General features: G+C 43.3%; 2 protein-coding genes across 2 annotated transcripts; one reads left to right on the top strand and one right to left on the bottom strand.

The window, feature by feature from the left end:
• Window positions 1-609: 609 nt before the first annotated feature.
• On the top strand, window positions 610-9,269 carry tob2 (transducer of ERBB2, 2). Its single transcript, XM_083931504.1, has 2 exons — window positions 610-839; window positions 4,319-9,269. The coding sequence occupies exon 2, from the start codon at window positions 4,537-4,539 to the stop codon at window positions 5,740-5,742; it is 1,206 nt and encodes a 401-aa protein (XP_083787630.1). The 5' UTR covers window positions 610-839; window positions 4,319-4,536; the 3' UTR covers window positions 5,743-9,269.
• Window positions 9,270-10,464: 1,195 nt separating this feature from the next.
• On the bottom strand, window positions 10,465-17,085 carry tefb (TEF transcription factor, PAR bZIP family member b). The gene is given in 5 exon segments (XM_083931419.1): window positions 10,465-14,398; window positions 14,807-15,024; window positions 15,544-15,745; window positions 15,747-16,075; window positions 16,761-17,085. Coding segments are annotated over 5 exon segments (1,107 nt in total). The 5' UTR covers window positions 16,903-17,085; the 3' UTR covers window positions 10,465-14,182.
• Between the last annotated feature and the right edge of the window lie 2,352 nt (window positions 17,086-19,437).

A 19,437-nucleotide genomic window follows, 5' to 3' on the forward strand; every position in this document is an offset into this window, starting at 1 on the left:
AGCACGTCCTATTCTTTAACACTCTTATCCCCCCCACATCATTTAGTGATGGGAACACCATTTCCCACAAGCCCCCGGTAAAAGTCAGGTCGCTTTAGCTGCTGAATGGACGCTGCAGCCCAATAATCTGTAGGTCCTCCCCCATCTCAGCCAATAGAGACTCTGTTGCTATCACCTCTTATATTTTTAGCAAATTGTTTCCAGCACCGTAGGAAACTACAAATATCCCTCCGCAAATTAAACTAGAGCCCGCTAGGTAAACATGGAGGAAACAACATCCTAATGTTTTGTGTTTTTTATTTCGCTTCTTATAAAACAAGACAATGAATCGACATGTGGTCTAGAAATAAATTAATAGCAGCCTAACATGCTTGTTTTATTTGTTTTTAAAAAAAAAAAAAGCAATCTGCTGTTTAATATTAATGTAGATATTATGCATAAAGATTGCATTCGTAATTTGCCGACAGGAAAACATATGCATGAATCCAGTTGTATGGAATAACCAAGCAGCAGATACTACAATATGAAGAAAGTAGTCCCTGCCGTCACGGGCGTGTGGGCGAGTCACACTGTATAAATACGCCGGGTTGTCAAACAGTAAAGTTTCTCTGGACCCTCCATGCAAACTGTAAGCTGAAGACAAACTGGGAAAGCCTTTGGTCATTTGAGAACCGGGGCAGCAGCTTAACAAATCCAACAACACTAATATAAATATATACACACATTTATATATGCGCACCTGAACCGACGAGTCGACACATCCGCCCCGAACACCGAGGCAACACAAGGGAATTAAAACAGAAACGCAAGAGTACAAGTGAAGCTTTCAGGGACGACAGGTGAGTAAGTAAACGCCAGTCGGTGCATGAAATGGGCTTTTTAAATGTAAATGTCTGTAGAGGCGTGTCCGTTGTCAGCATGTTTGTCGGTGTTTGGATAAATGCGCTGGCTGTGATGAATGGCTGTACTGGTTCAGCCATTAAAATAAAGCCCGTGCTTTTGTTGTTGTCGGTGCCCGTTATGTATAAGTGACCCCTTCACGTCCCTTCAGATGTCATGTTTATTTTCTGCCTTTATGTGCTGTTTCACGGGCTTGTTTATGCTGAGGAGGGACTCTCTCCCCCATTGCTCAGTGAGCTCATACTCGGTCGATGGGATGTTCACCACTTAATTAGCCTCATAATTTAATTTAACGTTTCAGCTACAATCGGACATGGAGGGGGTCCTTCACTTGCATGTCAGCTGAACCAGTGTCCTTTCTGCTCCACTGACATATGGCAGTAATCCCCAGGTGGACCCTGCTCCTTTATTATCTCAGCGTGTCATCAAACCTGGATGAGATCTCTCCAATTTCACCCTCTCCTTGCATATTTATCTCCACTACCATCCTGGGAAAAGCACTATTATGTCGTATTATAATAATAAGTGTGTGTGTGTGTGTGTGTGGTTCAGGCCTCTATATGTTGCTCTTAACCATCCATTTTAAATTCTCTAAAGACGTTTGCTTTCATATATCTATTGCATTATATTGCACAGCAGCTTGTGCTCCTTGTACGCACACACTGTAGATCTGGTGCTTAACAGATGGAACCTGACATGTAGTGGATGCTTTGCAGCACACACATTTGCAGCTCAGCTCTGACGAGCCCATGTAAACAAAAATAGCACTATAGATCCTGTTGTTGCTCTGACCCGCAACAACAGGCCTCTAAATAAGAAAAAAAAAAAGAGTCCAGCTCCTTTAAAGACGGGTAACAAATGTGCAAATATGAACACAGCCAGGGGATTTATGAACATGAAAGATTTGGAGTTTTTTTTTTTTATTGTTGTTGTTATTGAAATTGCAAGCTGTGGTTTATGATTTGGACCGTTCGTTGCACTCCTGAAGCAACACATCTGCACATATTGACTGAGCTATTCCTTTAATGTCATTGGATGACATTGGATCTTGTGTATCTTGCTGGTGCCTTGTTATAATGAGAGGTACGACATGCAGTAGAAGCTGTAGTTCTTAGTGATGATAGCTGCTGCAGGTGATGGACCGGTGGATCCTCCTGTGCTCTACGATCCTTTCCTGCAGTCACTCCATCTCATGTTTAACTCAGGTGGTGGAGTTTGCACCATATAGATGATGCAAAAAATGGGGCCCTATTTATAGCCCATTCTTACCAACCCCCATCTTATCCTTCAATGTCACCTTTTTCATGCGATAGGGGAAATGTAAATCTCATCTTGAGCCGTCACTCCCGCAGCCCTGCATCCAGCCTGTGCAGCTTTATCTGTAATAACATTAGAATTGTCTTTAATCGGAGGCGTCTTTCTAATCTTAGCTGCTGAATCCCCATCTGGCAGGGAAGTGAATGTGAGTGAATTGTTTTGTGCGTGTGTGGGGTGGGGGTGGGGGGGTTGATCGCACGCACTGCATGGTGGGAAATGGTGTTCTGTGAAGTCTACTAACTGTCCTGCCATTTTACACCTCTTCCTTTTGTGAGTCTTGTGGTTTTATTGTTTGTTTTTTTGTAAAATCTTTTTGCATGTAATCTTTTGTTCAGTATGGCTCTGCATGCCGATGAATGGAGTCTGTGTGACTGTTGAAGCATTAGGCAGGAGGCGCTCCGTGGGATCAGATTCAGATTATAAAGGATTTATGAAGTCCACCACACAGCATCTGTTACATCCATCAGGTCCTGCAGTCGATGAAACCAAAATATAAAACATGTACAAGTGCTGTGTGTTACTGGATAAGAAGAGTGGTGTTGAAAAGGAATTTGCTCTGAACAAACCATATACAGTATGTAGATTCAGTGAAACAGATACTCTTTCATCATCTAACAGATAAACCGTATTATTTGGTATACTTTTATAGAAATATATCATATGATACCTAAAGGCATTATGGTAAGCTTTTCGTTGTTCCCCCAAGCTGTTTGAATCCCCTTTTGAGGGCTTCAAAGGCATTTCACAGCAAATCGTCAAGGTTTTCATTTGAACGTGTCTCGATTCTCAAGTGAAATGGATGTAGAAATGTCTCAATCCAAAGTGACATTTCCACTGGTCTCGTACATGCAGGCGTATATATTTCTTGCTTTGAGAGCAATGGCCCTTTTATGGAGTGTGCCATTCAAATACTTGTGTAATTCAATGAAGCGCTCACTTAACTACGACATTAACTACACTGTTCCATGATCTCACACGTTTGGTACGTTTAAAATGTTTCATTTCATACAGGCAGATAATGCACACGACGCACATGACAATGTGATGACATTGACAAGACAAGTGCAACCTCTCAGCAACAACAACAACAACAACAACAACAAAGATCGCTCGAAAATAATATAATAATAATAAAAAGAAAAACACAATACAATCAATTTAATATGATCCCTTCAATAATTCTACTTATTAGATTATTTGACTTTACTGGTACATTTAGAAAACTCAAATATACATATGACAGGTAGAGCGTATTTGTCTATAGTCACAGTCTTAACTAGAGCAATTCTCTGTTGTGGTACTTTATCCTGGATTTTTTTCCAATTAAGTAAATTTAGATTCAGATGAGTTCTTGATTTGGCTTTAAAAAATAATATTTTACCAAATAGCATTGCTTTTATTTTGTATCCGAGGGCAGTTCTCATCAAAACCCCAAACATAATGTTATTAAAAAAATATTTAGTGGTCTTAGCCAATGTTGGATGTTAGTCCATAAACAGATGGACAATGGAAATACAAATGTGACTGATCTTCCTCATTTTAGAATCTGTTCAATGTTAAAGATATTAAGTTGTTTTCATTAGCAGAATCATGTAGAATATCTTTAATTGAAAGATTATGTAAATTGTTTTTAAAGGTATTAATATTAAATGTATCATCCCAAATGGAACAGACTGAGGGAAAGTGTAAATCTGTTACTTTATTGTGACGAAGTGTCTTAATTAGCAGCATTTCTTTCTTTTTTTTTAATTAAAAAACATTGCAGTTGTTCAAACAACTGGCAAATAATAATAATATGCACATTTCTGTATATTTGGTGCTGTTGTTCTGAAAAAAAAACCCAAACACATCTATAATATTTTCTGAGATGTATAAAATAATGAGCTATGATTAATCACTGAGAGTCTCCAGGTGATACCCTCCAGCCCCCACAGCACTAAAGCTTTTTATGTCCATAAAATAAAAGTGTGATTAATCGTCTACAGCTGGATAACAGTGTCTGTCCCCCGTCTTTTAATCGGTCTCCCTTGATCTCCCCTTAAATCTTCCTCTGGTTCTTTCCTGGTAAAATGACAGCTTTCTTCTGTTTTCTTCTTCACAGCTGGGACCTGAACATTACGTACGTTATCATTTTGACAACAAAATACGGCCTGCGACCTGCTGCCCCCACCTTCAAGGTGCCTTTACCATGGTGACACTAAAAGAATCATACACTTTACAATAAGCCAGAGGAAAAACCCCTTGTTACAGTTGCATTGCCTCACTTTCAGCATCATCTTGACCACTTTGCTCCCACGACGGCGTTAACCCGGTGCAGCCATGCATCTGGAAGTGAAGGTTGCCCTCAACTTCATCGTGTCCTACCTATACAACAAGCTGCCTCGGCGTCGAGCTGACCTGTTTGGTGAGGAGCTGGAGAGGATACTGATGTCTCGTTTTGAGGGTCACTGGTACCCTGAAGCCCCCCTCAGGGGCTCTGCCTTCCGCTGCATTCACCTGGGAGCACCAAGGGACCCCGTGGTGGAGTTGGCCGCCAAGAGGAGCGGACTGGACACAGAGGAAGTGCGTGCAAATGTTCCCGCAGAGCTCAGTGTGTGGATTGACCCTTACGAGGTATCCTACCAGATTGGAGAGAAGGGGGCAGTGAAGGTTCTCTACCTGGAGGACCCTCCGGGCCTCGGCTGTGACAGCGAAATGGCTGAGGGGGTGATCAGAGAGGGTAAAGGGGATGCGGAGGCAGAGGAGGCCAAGAGCCTGGGCTTTAACCCAGATGCTCAGGTGTTTGTGCCAATTGGAAGCCAGGCGTCCCCTGCCCTCATGCCGTCGCTCTCTAGCTCTCCAACACCTCTCTCTGCCCAGTCCTGCCCTGGGCTCTTCAGCTACCCCAGCTCCAGCACACCCACCGACCCTGCTGTCCACTCCTCAAACACCTCCACCCCTTCTCCTCCCGGGCTGCCCTACCTCTCTACTCAGCAGCCGCCCTCAACTCTTCCCACTGCCCGTCCTCAACCCATCACCTTCACCACCGCCAGCTTCGCCGCCACCAAATTCGGCTCCACCAAGATGAAGAAGTGCAGCGGGGCCGGGTCAGCGGCTAGCTCTGGAGCCGTCATACCGCAAGCCCAGAGGATGCTCACCCGCTCTCCTACCAACATCTCGGCGCCAGAGCTGCTCAAGCACAAGCCCCTGTCTCTCTCCTTGCACTCCCTCGGAGGTCCCATCGCCAGCCAGCTCTCTCCCAACGCCAAAGAGTTTGTCTACCCAGGATCCCCAGGCCCCCTTTTCTTTGATGCCGACAGCCAGCCCATGCAACCTCTCGCCAGCCCATTCCAGCCCCCCCACGCTGTCAACGGCCATCCGTCCTTCGACCCCTTCTCCAGCCCTCCCCCTGCTCAGAGTGTGGGCATCATTAGCAGCAACGGAGGAATCTCCTACATGGAGAAGCCGCCGTTTGTCGAGGGTTTAGGAAGCTACAACCTGCAATATGCTAGCCAGTCCTTCCAGCCTGTTGTGCTGGCCAACTAAGCCTTCATTTGTATCAATAAGCGGTGGCTTCGGACAATGATGCTCCAGATATTTTCAGTTTTTCTAACCAATTGTTCTAATACTAATACAAGTTAAGAATTAGTTTTACTACAAAGATTTAAAATACCACGTCCACTGAGTAACTAATGTGATTTGTTTTTGTTCCTCCATTACCTCTAAACCCACCCTGCCATTTTGTCCGTTGCTGTTCACGTTCTGTGTGTTGGCTTTGATGACAGGAGTGGGTGTGGGGGGCGAGTTCCTTTTTACCTTGAGCCGTCGCCAGTCTCTTTATGTTTATTATTTTGCATTGAATGTTACTATGAGGGGCTTTCTTTTTGTTTTCCTGTGACTTGTAGTTTAATGGACCCGGCTTTAGTACAGCTCCATTTTTGCACTGCATTGTCATGCTGTGAAAAAAGGACTGTGCCAAGTCCTGCAGGGAACAACGGCTGTGGAAAGCTCAGCACTTTGCTCTGCCCTACTTGCTACAAATACAGAGAGGGTTGCTCTGCTGTCTCTGTGTGGGTAGACCTGCTCTGTTTTGTTGTGGCTCAGCGTGACGGAGAGATTCATTGTTTGTACGGTGGGCCTGTTACCCTTGAAACCCACTCGTGCGCAGGCACAATTTGACTCTGTTGTTGTCACCAGCGTATATTGGAAGCAGTTTATCGTCCGCTGGAAATGTGTACATGACACGGGTTTCAATGCAGTGAGAGCAGCGGAGGGAGCAGAAAGGAAACACTGGGGTGTTCAGGGAATGATGTGGATGGGAAGGTCAGGGAAACCTTGATGAAGAGGTGAAAAGCAAGTAAATCTTTGCATTTTAAGACAATAACAATGTGCTGATACCTCAATTAAATACACATGCACATATATAAGTTGTCGTTTCATACATGTATTCAAATGGCAGGAAATGCACACACATACGCAGAATTATTTGCACTCGATTCCAGGCAGCAGTGTGTGTGAAGGTGAAGAAGTGTAGGGGATGCAGCAGGGATTGAGATAAATGGCTTAGCATGACTTTGACTATGAAGGAGATGTTTTCCTCTGCACAGAGAAGGAGAGAAGATAGAGAGAGAAGGGAAGACAGAAGGAAACAAGAGAGAGAGAAAAGCAGCTCGAGGGTTCTGTTGCCTTAGAGAGCCACACTTTAAAACGCAGAACACGTTTCTGGTGATCTTAAACGGTATTGAAGCCAAAGGCTCGCTCGCACTATTCTCTCCCTCCTCTTGAAATTCTTCAGTGATCTCTTCTCTTCTGGCTGTTAACAAAGAAAAAAACAGGAATCCTACTGTTCAGCACGCCCTGTCTCTTTCCCAGTTATGTGGGCCGAGATACAAAGATGAATGTTCCTCATCGGTCCGTGGCGTTTGTCACTTTACGGGATATCTTGTCAAATCCCTGGAAGTCTGCTGTTCCTAACAATGGTTTGTTTACCAGCCGGGAAGGGTAGGGTAACCCTCAGATGTCCATTTGAGCTGTCCAGCACTTTATTACTGGGCTCCTGAGGCCACATGTCGCCCACAGACACAAGCACTACACGATTCCTTTTCCCTTCTGTTTGGTAATGGGACATTTTTGTTCAGCTGTCATGAAATGCTTTAGAGATTCAACAGGAGCTTACTTTATATTGAGATGCATCCCACTGGTGAGGAGATGCTGTCTCGTCCGCTTCTTTGAATGTTTTCAAGTACCCGTAAATGTTTTTGTATAAGATGACCCGAGGACCCTTGACCTCTGCTCACGCTGGTTTTTGCGACGTGACAGCTTGTCATATGCATGCAAGGTTTTTTTTCTTTTCAAGGGAATGGGTGGGGAGGTACACATATCTGTAAATGTTATGATTGTGAGGGAAAGATGCATTTCTATATATTTTTTTTTTGTTTTGTAATTTATTTCCAATATTTCTATATTTTTGTTTTTGCAAAAAAAAAAAAAAGTTCACTTACATTTGTATGAGTAAGACGAGTCCAGGAATATGTATATACAAAGTTCTTATGTTCAGATTCTTTGTTTAGTTTCTTACATGCCGAGGTTATTTTTTCAGAAAATAACATGAATATATGCAAACTGAGACAAAAATAAAGACGTACAGAATAAAGTATTGAATGTGTATTGTACCTTGTACAGCATTTGTCTAATAAGACGGGTAAATGTATTCATTCTTCAAGTTGGATTTGAAGCTTCAGATGTGAATGTTTACAGTGGGTTTGTGTAGGAAAAGATGGCTGATTATCACTTTTTTTTCTTCTGTGCTCCCAGGGCAGTCTGACAACACTACTCCCATAGGCAGTACATTTAAACCAAAAATCTCCACTTTTCACATTCATTTTTTAGTACGATGTTCATTTATCCCTTTTTTGGGAATTCTGCAAATTGTGTTATTTTTTTACCCCTGAGAAATTGTCGATTCCTGATTATTTGTGTCCCTCTTAAAACTATCTCACACTCCCTAATGCTCCTATATCTGCCTGTGTGCCACCTAAAACCAGATATAATCAGATGTATATGGACGAAATATCTTTTAACCTCCCTTACATAATCTATCCCATCAAATTTTACTCTCTTTTTTTCCTCTTCTCCCCATCAGCCTCGTCCTTTGATCCTGATACTATAGCCATATCCCAGACTGTCTTTTGCTTACACAGATGCTCACTCTTCTCCAGTGCAATGTAATGCCATAATTTAAATTACCCTGAAGGATTCAAGGGGTTTCTACCTCTCCGCACCCAGGAAAAAAAAAAAAAATCCAGTATATCTCCTCAATAGGAAAAGCGTGTGACGAAAGGTTACGGAAGGGTTGAAGGGAAATGAATGTGCTGTGAATGTGATCTGTTGTTGGTTAACCCTGGTTGAGATGGCCTGCGGAAAATATGTGTGTTTTGAAAAGAAGAAGAGAGATCCAAGTCTCACGCATGTCCAAAATTGTCCAAGTGACTCTTCCCCCCCCCCCCATATTTGTCAGATTATTCCAAGCAAACGAGGTGTCTTCTGTTAAACTTCCTCTGTGTACAGATCGCGCTCTTGAGGCGAGAGATCTGAGGATGTGGGTGATTACTGTAAAAAAAAGAAAAAACTGTTTTGCCCTCACATCTGAACGCTGGGTTGTGTTTTACACTTGAACAAAAACACGTTGGATAGTGTTTTAAACACGCAACGAATCGACTCTAAACGCAGGCTATTCTACAATCAGGGTTGAGTATTCACAAAGAGGAACAACAAGATTTTTGTATTCTGATGTCCTTTTGCTTATATCGACGTGTGTGTTTTATTTTGCACTTTGGAATATTTCATTGTCATAATAGAAGTTTATTTTCTATGTCAAATTTAACATATAAGAGTAATAGATATAATTAAAAGTTCCAATGATGTATAAATATAGTGCTTTCTTTCCTGCCTGTATTTTATTATTTTTCCTATTTTGTATCTGATCTGTACACCCTGTAGATGTGTGATGAATCTTTCACTACTGAAATGCAATGACCTGTTTTCTGTGCTGCCCCTCGGGAATGGGGAGTTAATACTGCAGTTTCTTATTGTATCAGATTCTTTTTTAAGTTTGTAATAAAAAAAACAGATTGGCAAAAAAAGAAGCATGGAAAATAAGCTAATTGTGTCATCCTCATTGTCTGTGGGCATGCAGAGCCGTGTGACTAAATGAAGAAATAATGCAGACACGTAGCATGACATTTTCAGCTTAGTCATAGATGCATCCAGTTCCCGCTCTCCCCCCTTTTAGGGTCTTGTGTGTGTCGTACTTATTTAATGCTGAAATGATGTCGGATCAAAGACTATGAAAAAGTAGATCCCGGTGAGAAGCCTTCGATTGAAAATGCCGGAGCTCCTCTTGCAGTAAACAGATTCCAGTGATGTTTGATCAATAATTCAAAGCAAGGATGAAATTCTCAAATGTTGAGGAGCCAGATTGCACACCACCCACCTCAGCTGGACCCATCCCAGCAGATATTACTTTAAATTTCATCATCCAGACCGGCTTTTGTCAGTCTGTGTGTCTGTCTCTCCTGTGCTGGTGTATGTGAACACACTGGGCTGTGCTCTATAGTAACATGTAGTGGTGGTGTGACATTAACATGCAAGGCTAGGCCCCTTTTCTTGGCCCTCCTCCACATCTTCACCGCCCACTCACTGCATCCCATCGCCCTCCCTCCCTCTGTCAGCTCACGTTTTTAACTGCATTCCTGTTCTCCATCTTTCTCTGTCCATCTTTTCACCCTCCTCCTTCACCCTCTGCTCATCCCTCCCTCTCTCCCTCTTCAGCATCCTTTCCTCTTCTCTCTCCCCTCCATCCTTCCAAACACCTGATATTTTCCTCTCCTTGCAGCCCCCCCCCCACTCCCCCTGTTCCCAGAGCCCCTCCCTTGCTTCCACGCTTTCCTTTCTCCACACACACACATCCCGCTGGTCTTTGAAGCTGCTGCTGCTGTTACGCAACGCTGGTCCCCAGTGTTTCGATGTGATCATTACGCAACATCTCCTACTCCTCTGGAATACTGATGAGCAGCAGGACCAAGGAAGGGACAGTGAAAAACAATGAGAAGGGAAATGTAATCGTGTTACGTTTGTGCACACGGGTCCTTGTGCGTGTGTAAGTGCGCATCAAGGACGAGGTTAAAGGACAAGGAAGACGTCTCCATCTGTCTACCACACTGTGCTGCTTTTGTTATCTATTGGGCAAGGTCAAGCAAAGAGCCTACGTGTCATTAAATCTCAATTTATTTCAATTGCATGATACAAGATACAGTTAGAACATAGTACTGCAGTTGCATGTATCCTATACATGGTTGGGACAATACAAAAACATCTAGCAAAAACATACGTTTATATAAAAAGAGAAAATAATGTAAAACCCCAAAAAACAAAACTTTAAAAATCAAGATACTTTTAAATCTTTTTTTAGCTACTTTTGAATAGCAAGCACCCAAAGCCAGTTTTTCAGACCAAAAGCAGAAAACAGCAGATTAGATGCTCAGATGAAGAGGGTATATGGCACCATCTACAGGCAAAGAAAAACAATAGCACGTTCACACCTGTGCCACCTGCAGGTAGAGTATTACAACTGCAGGGTTTTTTTGCGTGGGACATTTGTAACTTGTATCCCTGCACCGGATTTTAGTATTTTTTATTGTTTATCGGTAAAATGTCTCCGTTAACACTTTGATGCTCACTTCCCTTACGATGAAGCGCCCGACGAAGCTTAATTGTGAGCACAAGTCACACACGGAGGTTACAGTTATCGATGTTTGTTGTCTTTAACAGGCAAAATACTGTTAGTGTTAAATTAAAACCTCATACAGACAAAAAAAAACAACCATCAGGCCATTGTAACATGTATTGCCTACAAGTGGTGCAGCAGCGCTGTTACCCATCTTTGTCTGTAGGTGGCATATTAAACCAATATATATATATACAGTAATATCAGGTAGATGTGGTTAACTCAGAGCTATGGAATATTAAATCATACATCTTAGCCTTTCTTATCCTCAGGTGTGCATAAACTACAGGTAATTAACTTGTATTTCAAATACAAAAATGCAAAATTAGCGGTTATGTTGTCCGTGTAATTATCAGGTATCAACTGAAAAAAATCTCTACTATTGGTGGCACAGGTTTGCTCGTAGAACTGGAGAATCTGCAGAGCGTTTAATGTCAATGAGCAGGTTAGAGAGTGACAAGCCTTTAGGTGCTTTGCATAAAAAGTAAAGCACAGATTGCTACATACTGTAGGCAGTACAATCAACAATCTTGATCTGTGTCTTCTAAAAAGACTCGTAGCCAGTACCTTTAGTCAGCCTGATACAGAACATTTTTAATGTGGTAAAAAAAACAACTTTTGCATTCATCGACTGCATTGATGTATTCAACAGTATAATGCAGTCGACGCCTGGTTTGAATGTCAATGCAACAGAAAACACATTTTTGAGAAATATCTTACAATACACCATCAGGAAACTGACACAAACACAGAACCTATCAAGAAAAACACAAAATTACCAACTGATCCAGTGTATCTAGATATAGATCCATCTTTAGTAAATAGAAAACAATCCACACAGTGATCAAAAGATGCTGTTTTCAGCTGATGTTTCGCCCCAAGGTCGAGCACTGGCTGCACAAGGATAGGTGGCGCTATCATGTAATTCATAAACACAGGACATCACGTCGAAGATGTTCTGCTTTTTCTTTTGACAGGGCTGTACAATAGACCATCGTCCCACCCACCCAAAAACATGTGTAGTTTTCAGTGATGGTTTACAGACATAAGTACACTTGGTGTAAAATATTCAAGAAAAGAAGACGAGCTCACTGGGATTCATGCATTAGGATCCTGGACTACAGAGGATCTAAACTGGAAGCACAAATGACTTTGGGGCATTTCTATTTAGTACATCATAACAACTGTACATGTAACATCATCACTGAAAGAAACAGAGGATTACATAACGGAGTATTATTGCCACATTTATTTTCTTTCCACGATTACGGTGAGTATGAGCACAACGGGACCGATCACAAAATGCGCACCAGCCCAAGACACTTGAGATATAGAGTCCCGTAACAGTCTGTAATGTTCTTTTTTTTTATAATTACTCACAGACTTTGCCATTTTAGCAAAAATAACTGATAAACTTGGAGTCAAAGTTTTGCCAAATGGAACTTAGCTGCTTTTAATGTGCTCTCTGCTTCAACCAACACCACTTTGTAGCCCTACTAAACTCTTAACCATTCAAAATAGGAAGTGTTGGATGAGGTAAATTAGTGCCTTGTCCTTTGTGCCCAGACACATGATGTATGTATATAGAGGGACATAAATCCCATAAAACGATATAAATCTGTTTTTAAAACAAACATCCAAAAGCACAGTTTACCCATTGATTTCCCTGCATTGGTTTCATTAGAAGTATTGTTCCTCAAAGGAAATAGAGTTATCTGACATATTGTTGTACATAACAATCAACAGATGCATTATTACCATCAGAATAAATACAGCACTCATTGACTATTTGGCAAATATAAGGAATAGTATTGGGTTAATAAAGACACAGTCAGAATCCCCATTTTAGGAAATAAAGACCATGAGACAATCGTTTATTTACAAGGTTAAGAAGCTGTCAATTTTGGGCCTGCCTTCATCTTTAAAAAAAATAATCAATCCAGCCATCACTACACCGTGGCCAGGCAGGCAGTGGCTCTAGCACCATCTACCGGCAGTGTGCAGTACAATAAACATCCCTACATATGAACATACCCCTCCACCTGTGAGGGCCCTGGAGATCATCAGACAGATGCCTTCAAACGTAACCTGCCGAAAAAAACTACAGCTCTCTTCAATTGTCAAATATCGTCAGCTAACCCAAAGTCTGTCTTCTTTTACAAAATATCGTGTGAGGATCTGGAAGCTGATCTGAGGTTAGTAGAAAAGGAAACTAGATCACAGTTGCTTTAAATTGTAGGGCATGCATGTTTTCTCCATCCTCTAATACGCTACCGTCTCCCATTGCAGTGGTGGTTAATAAGACAGATACCTGCCATCACCTGTAATCTTTACACTGTGTTTTTTTAAGAGAAAGTGCAAAAATGGGTTACATACAGATACACGCACAGGTCTCTGTGGTGCAGGGACTATATGTACACATGTGTGCGCAGAGGCGTGCAAGTGGGTTACAAGAAGGAAGAACTGTGACTGAATCACGCCGCTAAAACCGACTCTTTTCTCCTCTGCCGACATGAGGGCTTGGCTTCTTTTGTCTTCAGGCCTGAAGTCCCACTGTCCCATCTGTGTCCTGCTCCTTTATCTATGCATCGCATGTTCCTCTCCTACCCTACCATGAGTTTTAATATCTTTCATCTGAGCCTCAGCTGGAGTATTTTAAAGGAAGTACAGATACAAACATAGGTGCAACACAAGGAAACGTGAGGGGCGGCATGTGTGCACCATCTCACTAGAGGACTTCTAACTGACTCATGCTTTGGTCCACTAAGAAGAAGTTCTGTGCAGTGATAAAAACATATGTGTGTATTTAAAAGCCTGCGATTCTTTTGCACCAGTCTGCTCTTTTCAGATTCCCTGACTTTCTTGAAACCGTCCTGAGATGGACCAGATTTTCCATGTGTGTTTGACCACGGGAGTGTCCACATTTGTCCCCTTCCTCTCCGGGCGTAGGAGCCAGGCGCTCTCCACGGGCCTACCTGTGACCAACGCTCCCATCATGCCTCACTACCTGCCAGTGTGTATCCAGAACTCCAGCATCGTGTTAGAAACAACAGCTGGAGCTTGACACCGGGACTGGCGGTCAGCAAAGACAACAGTGCAAATTTAGATTCCCTCTGTGGTTTGTGTCTGTGTTAAATTCTGCGGGGAAGGGAGTTCTGCTCTTTGTCTCAATGATACTCTGTGGGTTTTATTCGGAGTTCTTTACAGCAGGCCGTACTTAGCCTCATACCGGGTCATGATGCTCTTGCAGCGGCCACAGTCCTTCCGCAGCTCGGCCACTTGCTGCCGCAGCGCGGCGTTCTCCCGCTCCAGGAAAGAGGCGCGCACCGTGATCTGGTTCTCCTTCAGCCTCCGTGCATCGCGGGAACGTTTTGCTGCCACGTTGTTCTTCTTTCTCCTTGACCAGTATTTGTCATCCTGAGGGGATAAAAGAGTGAAAGTGGATTAAAAGAAATAGAACAGCAGAGGCAGAGGTGAACGCAACGACCAATTAGCAAGGGATCTGAAACCAACGAACATCTGTTGTGCAAATACCCCGCTTATCTTTGATCTCTAATTCACAAACCACCACTGTTTGCAAGTGTTTTAATTTTTACCAGAGTGCGACCGCCATCACACTCAGTCTTCCCTTGTGTGTTTGTTTTTTTAAATGAATTGTTTCTTTGTTATTAAATACGAAATGAAATTTCTGTCTAATTAGTTTTCTATAAAAATACACACTGTACAGCCACTTTCAGTTATGTTTTTATGACCCTTATCCATCAGTAAGACCAAGATAATTATGAATAAGTCTCCCAGTCATCATTTGTTGAGAGTTTTGCCTACCTTCTGTTCATCCGGAACAAACACTTTCTTGGCCTTCTTGATCATAGGCTGCGGTTTCAGTTCCTCGTCAGAAAACTTGTGTTTGCGTGGGTTGAACAGCTCTCCCCCCGGCACGCTGGACAGCACCAGGTCTGTTGGGTCCGGCTGGAAATTTATGTCCACCTCAATGGCTTCTGGGTCGATCGGGGAGGGACTGTTACGCTCTGCGGGCTTACGATCTACGGGGCATGGAGAGGCATAGTAAGCTAGGGTACACTCCAATAAAAACAGAACGAACTACATCTACTGCTGGGTACAAGGACTGACACGTGTAGAAAATTCACTACTGCATTTTCACCGTCTATTAGCATAAAGACACGGAGAAGATGAAGTGACAGTAGGAGGTGTAGTGGTGTGTAGTGGATATATATAAAAGCCATAGCATGGGCTGAAAAGGTCAGGGTTTTGTCTGTGTCTAACGTGTGCACTGTTGCGAGTCGTGCAATGTTAGCCCAGAGTGTGCACAGCTAGAGCAGCTACACCTGTACAAGCACAGACAGCTGAAACAAATGGCAGACTTCAGTGTGCAGCATTCAGCTTCTATACAGACTTTAAGAATCTCTGCCAGCAGGAATTATTTTTCACATAATAATAAAAAATTTTAACCAACTTGTATCAGATCGGTAATTGGTATGGGAGAGGAAAAATGGTAACGGAAATCTCCTCCAAGAATATTAAAATACATTTTTATTTCTCACCTGTTTTCTTCTCTTTCACTTCTACTTCTGCCGTTGCCTCCTCAGACAAAAAATCCTCCTCTTGTCCTTCCTCTTCCTCCTCCTCCTCCTCTTCTTCTTCTTCTTCTTCTTCTTCTTCATCATCTTCAAGCTTAGCTGGTTGTAACATAGTGACTGTCACCGTTTCCAGGATCTGTGGTGTCCGTAGAGGTGGCGGGGCCAGGGGCTGCAGCAGGAGTAGCGGCCGTAGGAGTAACCTTGGGGACGCATTTGCCTTTGATTCCCACTGAGGCCAGAGTCTTCTGCAGCTCCTCCTCCTCCAGGCTCACGGGGATCCCGTTCTCCAGGAGGAACTCATCCAGGTCCATGTACTCCAAGTGGAAGGTCTCCCCATCGTAGGGAATGGTCTTCTCCCAAATGGCTGGGGTCAAGGAGGCTGATACCCCTCCACCGCCACCACCTCCTCCTCCTCTAGAACCTCCACCAACACTGGCTGCTGCGGCCCCGCCCCCCTCCACATCCTCAGATGAGCACAGCTTCTCTTTCTCTATTTCTGCATTCAAAGACAGAAAGGGACTGGTGGTTTAAGAAATGCTTTTGCTGTGCACACATGACAACATGGGTACTTTCAGAGAGTCTCAGACAGGTGCACACACACACACACACACAGCTAATAATAGCAGTTGGAAAAGTGGTGTCTGACATATCTGACAAAAAAAGGAGGGTCAACCAAAGAGCCTGTCACTGAGTGAGGAAGTGAGAAAAGACAGAAGGCTGAAAAAGGTCCTGCTTGTTCCACACAAACAAGGGAACAGAGAACACTACACCAGTGTGTAATGAAAAGCCAAGCGGAGTCTTTGTCTGTGTGTGTGTGTGTGTGTGTGTGTGTGTGTGTGTGTGTGTGTGTGTGTGTGTGTGTGTGTGTGTGTGTGTGTGTGTGTGTGTGTGTGTGTGTGTGTGTGTGTGTGTGTGTGTGTGTGTGTGTGTGATGTGTGTGTGTGTGTGTGTTGCTCGGAGCAGCTGAGAGGACCTGGAACTTTTTGTTCTTTCCTCGCAGCATCGACTGTAACTGGCTCCGTGCAAAATATGCCGTGTCCGTCCTGATTGACGGCTGTTATCTTACACTAACGCCACACACGTCCTTTGGTGCAGAGTTAGTTTAATGCACATTTAGTAGTATGTCTAGCGCCAAAACCGTGCAACTCTGCGGAGCGCTTGTTTTCGCATTCCGATCTTACCATCGTCGCCTTCCTCCAGGATGTTAGGAGGGGGGATGTCCATGATCTTCTTCAAAACAAAAGGAAACGACTTCTGCGGAGCCGCCGTAACGACGCTGCCGCTGTCCTTCAGCGCCACTGTCACCGCCGCTTTGTCAGACATTGTTCCCTCCTGCAAGCTCCTGTAAACGGACGATGATCTGAGATCTGCCTCCTCCACCAGGACAGACACGGAAACAGACGCGGGTCTAAGCTCGTTTCTCCGCTGGTGCTGCGGTCAGGCCTGTTTGTCACTATCAGCGCTTTAGATGCAACAACAACACTACTCGAGACCCTCGTTGTCTGTGTGCCCACCGAGCGGGCTCGTTGGATATTCATGAGCCGTGTGCCCCGCCCACTCGTGGAATAGTAGAAGCTGATTGGCTGAGAGCGCTGTCCATATTAATGTGTGTGACAGTGGCAGTGAGTACACGGGAGGGCTGCTCTTTGTCTGTGTTGTCTTCTACACATGACATTTTTGCTTTATTTTGGTTATTTGTACTATATATTAATTGCTGTATTTCTGTATTTATTGTGCCATTTTTATTGACCTTCCTGAATAAAAGTCATTATATTATTATTAATGCACAAAAGGCTGTTAAGAACATGCAGTCCCATGCAGCCAGCAAATCCATTTAACACTGTATTATATTAAAGTGTCACTGTCAATCCAAGCTGAAGCATACTAAACACATCAGGACCACTTTTACTTTAGGTGTCCATAAATATATGAAATCCACACTCTCGATACACCCTTAAAAATAAAAAAATAAAAGATACAATGCAGTGTGTGCGCCTTCAAAAGACTGTTTGTTGCTCCATCCTCCACTAGGAGACTCTCGTGGCAAAACACGTGCCTCCGCCCCCATCCTCCTCACGTGAAAGTACAATCTGTCGTGGGGCGTAGCTTCAGATATTTAGCACGTGCGGGCCAAGCTGAGCTGGAGCGTGCATGCGCCCATCTTCGGAACAGCTGGGGCTCGACCCACAGGTGCACGTTCTCCACCAGACAGCTCTAAAACATATATTTTGTATAAACTATAACGCTTCGACCAAATGAGAGCGTAGATTTTATTGCAGTCGCACAACATTCATTTAAAACGCAACCTTTCACGCCACCATGATCGTTAACGACGTGCACTTTAATGCTGATGACAGTTTCCACATCAAACGAGGGAATCTCACCTTTCCGTGCACGCGCGGCTCTGCTGCGCGCGACAGTCTCGCTCTCTTCAGCAGGATGCTGTGTTCAGGAACACGATGTTCAAAGAACACACACCCCTCCTTCACCGCTAATCTGTGTTTTTCTTTTTCACATATTCACCACAGTTACTTGGCTTCGAGGTAAACAAAGGGGCCCGTGTCAGCTCGCTTTATCTGTGCGGCAGCAGCTTGAATACTATTAAAGTATTTTTGATATTGATTGAATACAGAGAGGGGACTGAAGACTGCACTGATGGAAACTCCACTTAACCGTCTGATAATGAATGGTGCAGCAGACGGAGAAAAGACCAGTGGCTCTGCAGCGTCTGAGGTGTCTCCGCCTTAGCAGTGACCATTAAAACAACCAGTGCAATCACACCACACATTACTTTTTTAAAGCAATTTCATAGAGTGACCTGAAAACATCTCTTTTGATTCAAGCACATCGTTTGATTATTAAACCAAAGTCAGGGTTTTAGAAATGGCCTACTAAGTCATGAGTCTGGTCTTAGACCAAGTCCCTCAGCCGTAGTTGACCACATGCATAAGAACATTTTGTCTCACCCCTGACTAAAATATTTGATAAGTATCAAAAAGCTTGAATTACCATCGTCACAGCTAATCACTGAAATGATCTGTCGATTGGACCACTTTGAGACTTTGTGACATGCCAGGCAACAAGACGAAACTATTGTTCACTCATGACGGACTAATGTGGACACTTGTGCAGACACACTCGTAGTCTGTCTGACTGTCTAAAGCTGGACTGCAGCTCTGATTACTACCTGCTGCTGAAACATGTTATGTCAATGTCATAAGAAAAATAGTATGATGACGATAATGTATTCTGTGGGTAACAGAATACATTTCGGACATGTGACTTGTATGATTTAAGCTAAGATAATGTGTGATGATCGATCTAACTGCCATGCCCGAAATAAGCACACAAAGGAATAAAATAAATATATGCCTCCGCTAACCAGTTAAGTCGCAGTTTACATCCAAACTGTCCAGACCGACCATATGTAGTGAAGCATTTGAAAGAATGTAATAAAATGCATTAAGTGTGTTTTCTTTGTCAAAACATTGACGCTTCACACACCTTCAACGCGGCAGCTGCAGAAGATCTTCCACAGTTTCAAGATTACGGTCACCAATTAAGTATCCAACCAAATGTCTTCCCTTCTGTTCCTGAGTTATGGCGTTGAATAACGACCAGAAAAGCGTTTCCTTGTAATGTTATGATGTCACTGTGAAGTTGACCATTTTGGATGCATGTCACCCCTTCATCCTATTAGACCCTTGTGTGAAATGTCGTCATAGTTAGCGCAGGGGTTCTTGATTGACAGAAACATGTTTTGTGAGCTTACAATGACCTTGTCCTTTGACCTCCAAAAGCGAATCAGTTCGTCCATGAATCCAAGTGGACATTAGTGCCAAATTTGAGGACGATCCC

Source organism: Echiichthys vipera (genome assembly GCF_963691815.1).
Source record: "Echiichthys vipera genome assembly, chromosome: 17".
In the NCBI taxonomy this organism is placed as follows: domain Eukaryota; kingdom Metazoa; phylum Chordata; class Actinopteri; order Perciformes; family Trachinidae; genus Echiichthys; species Echiichthys vipera.

Coding starts and splice junctions, on each gene's coding strand:
- tob2 (XM_083931504.1), top strand. CDS start 4,537: ATGCATCTGGAAGTGAAGGTTGCCCTCAACTTCATCGTGTCCTACCTA.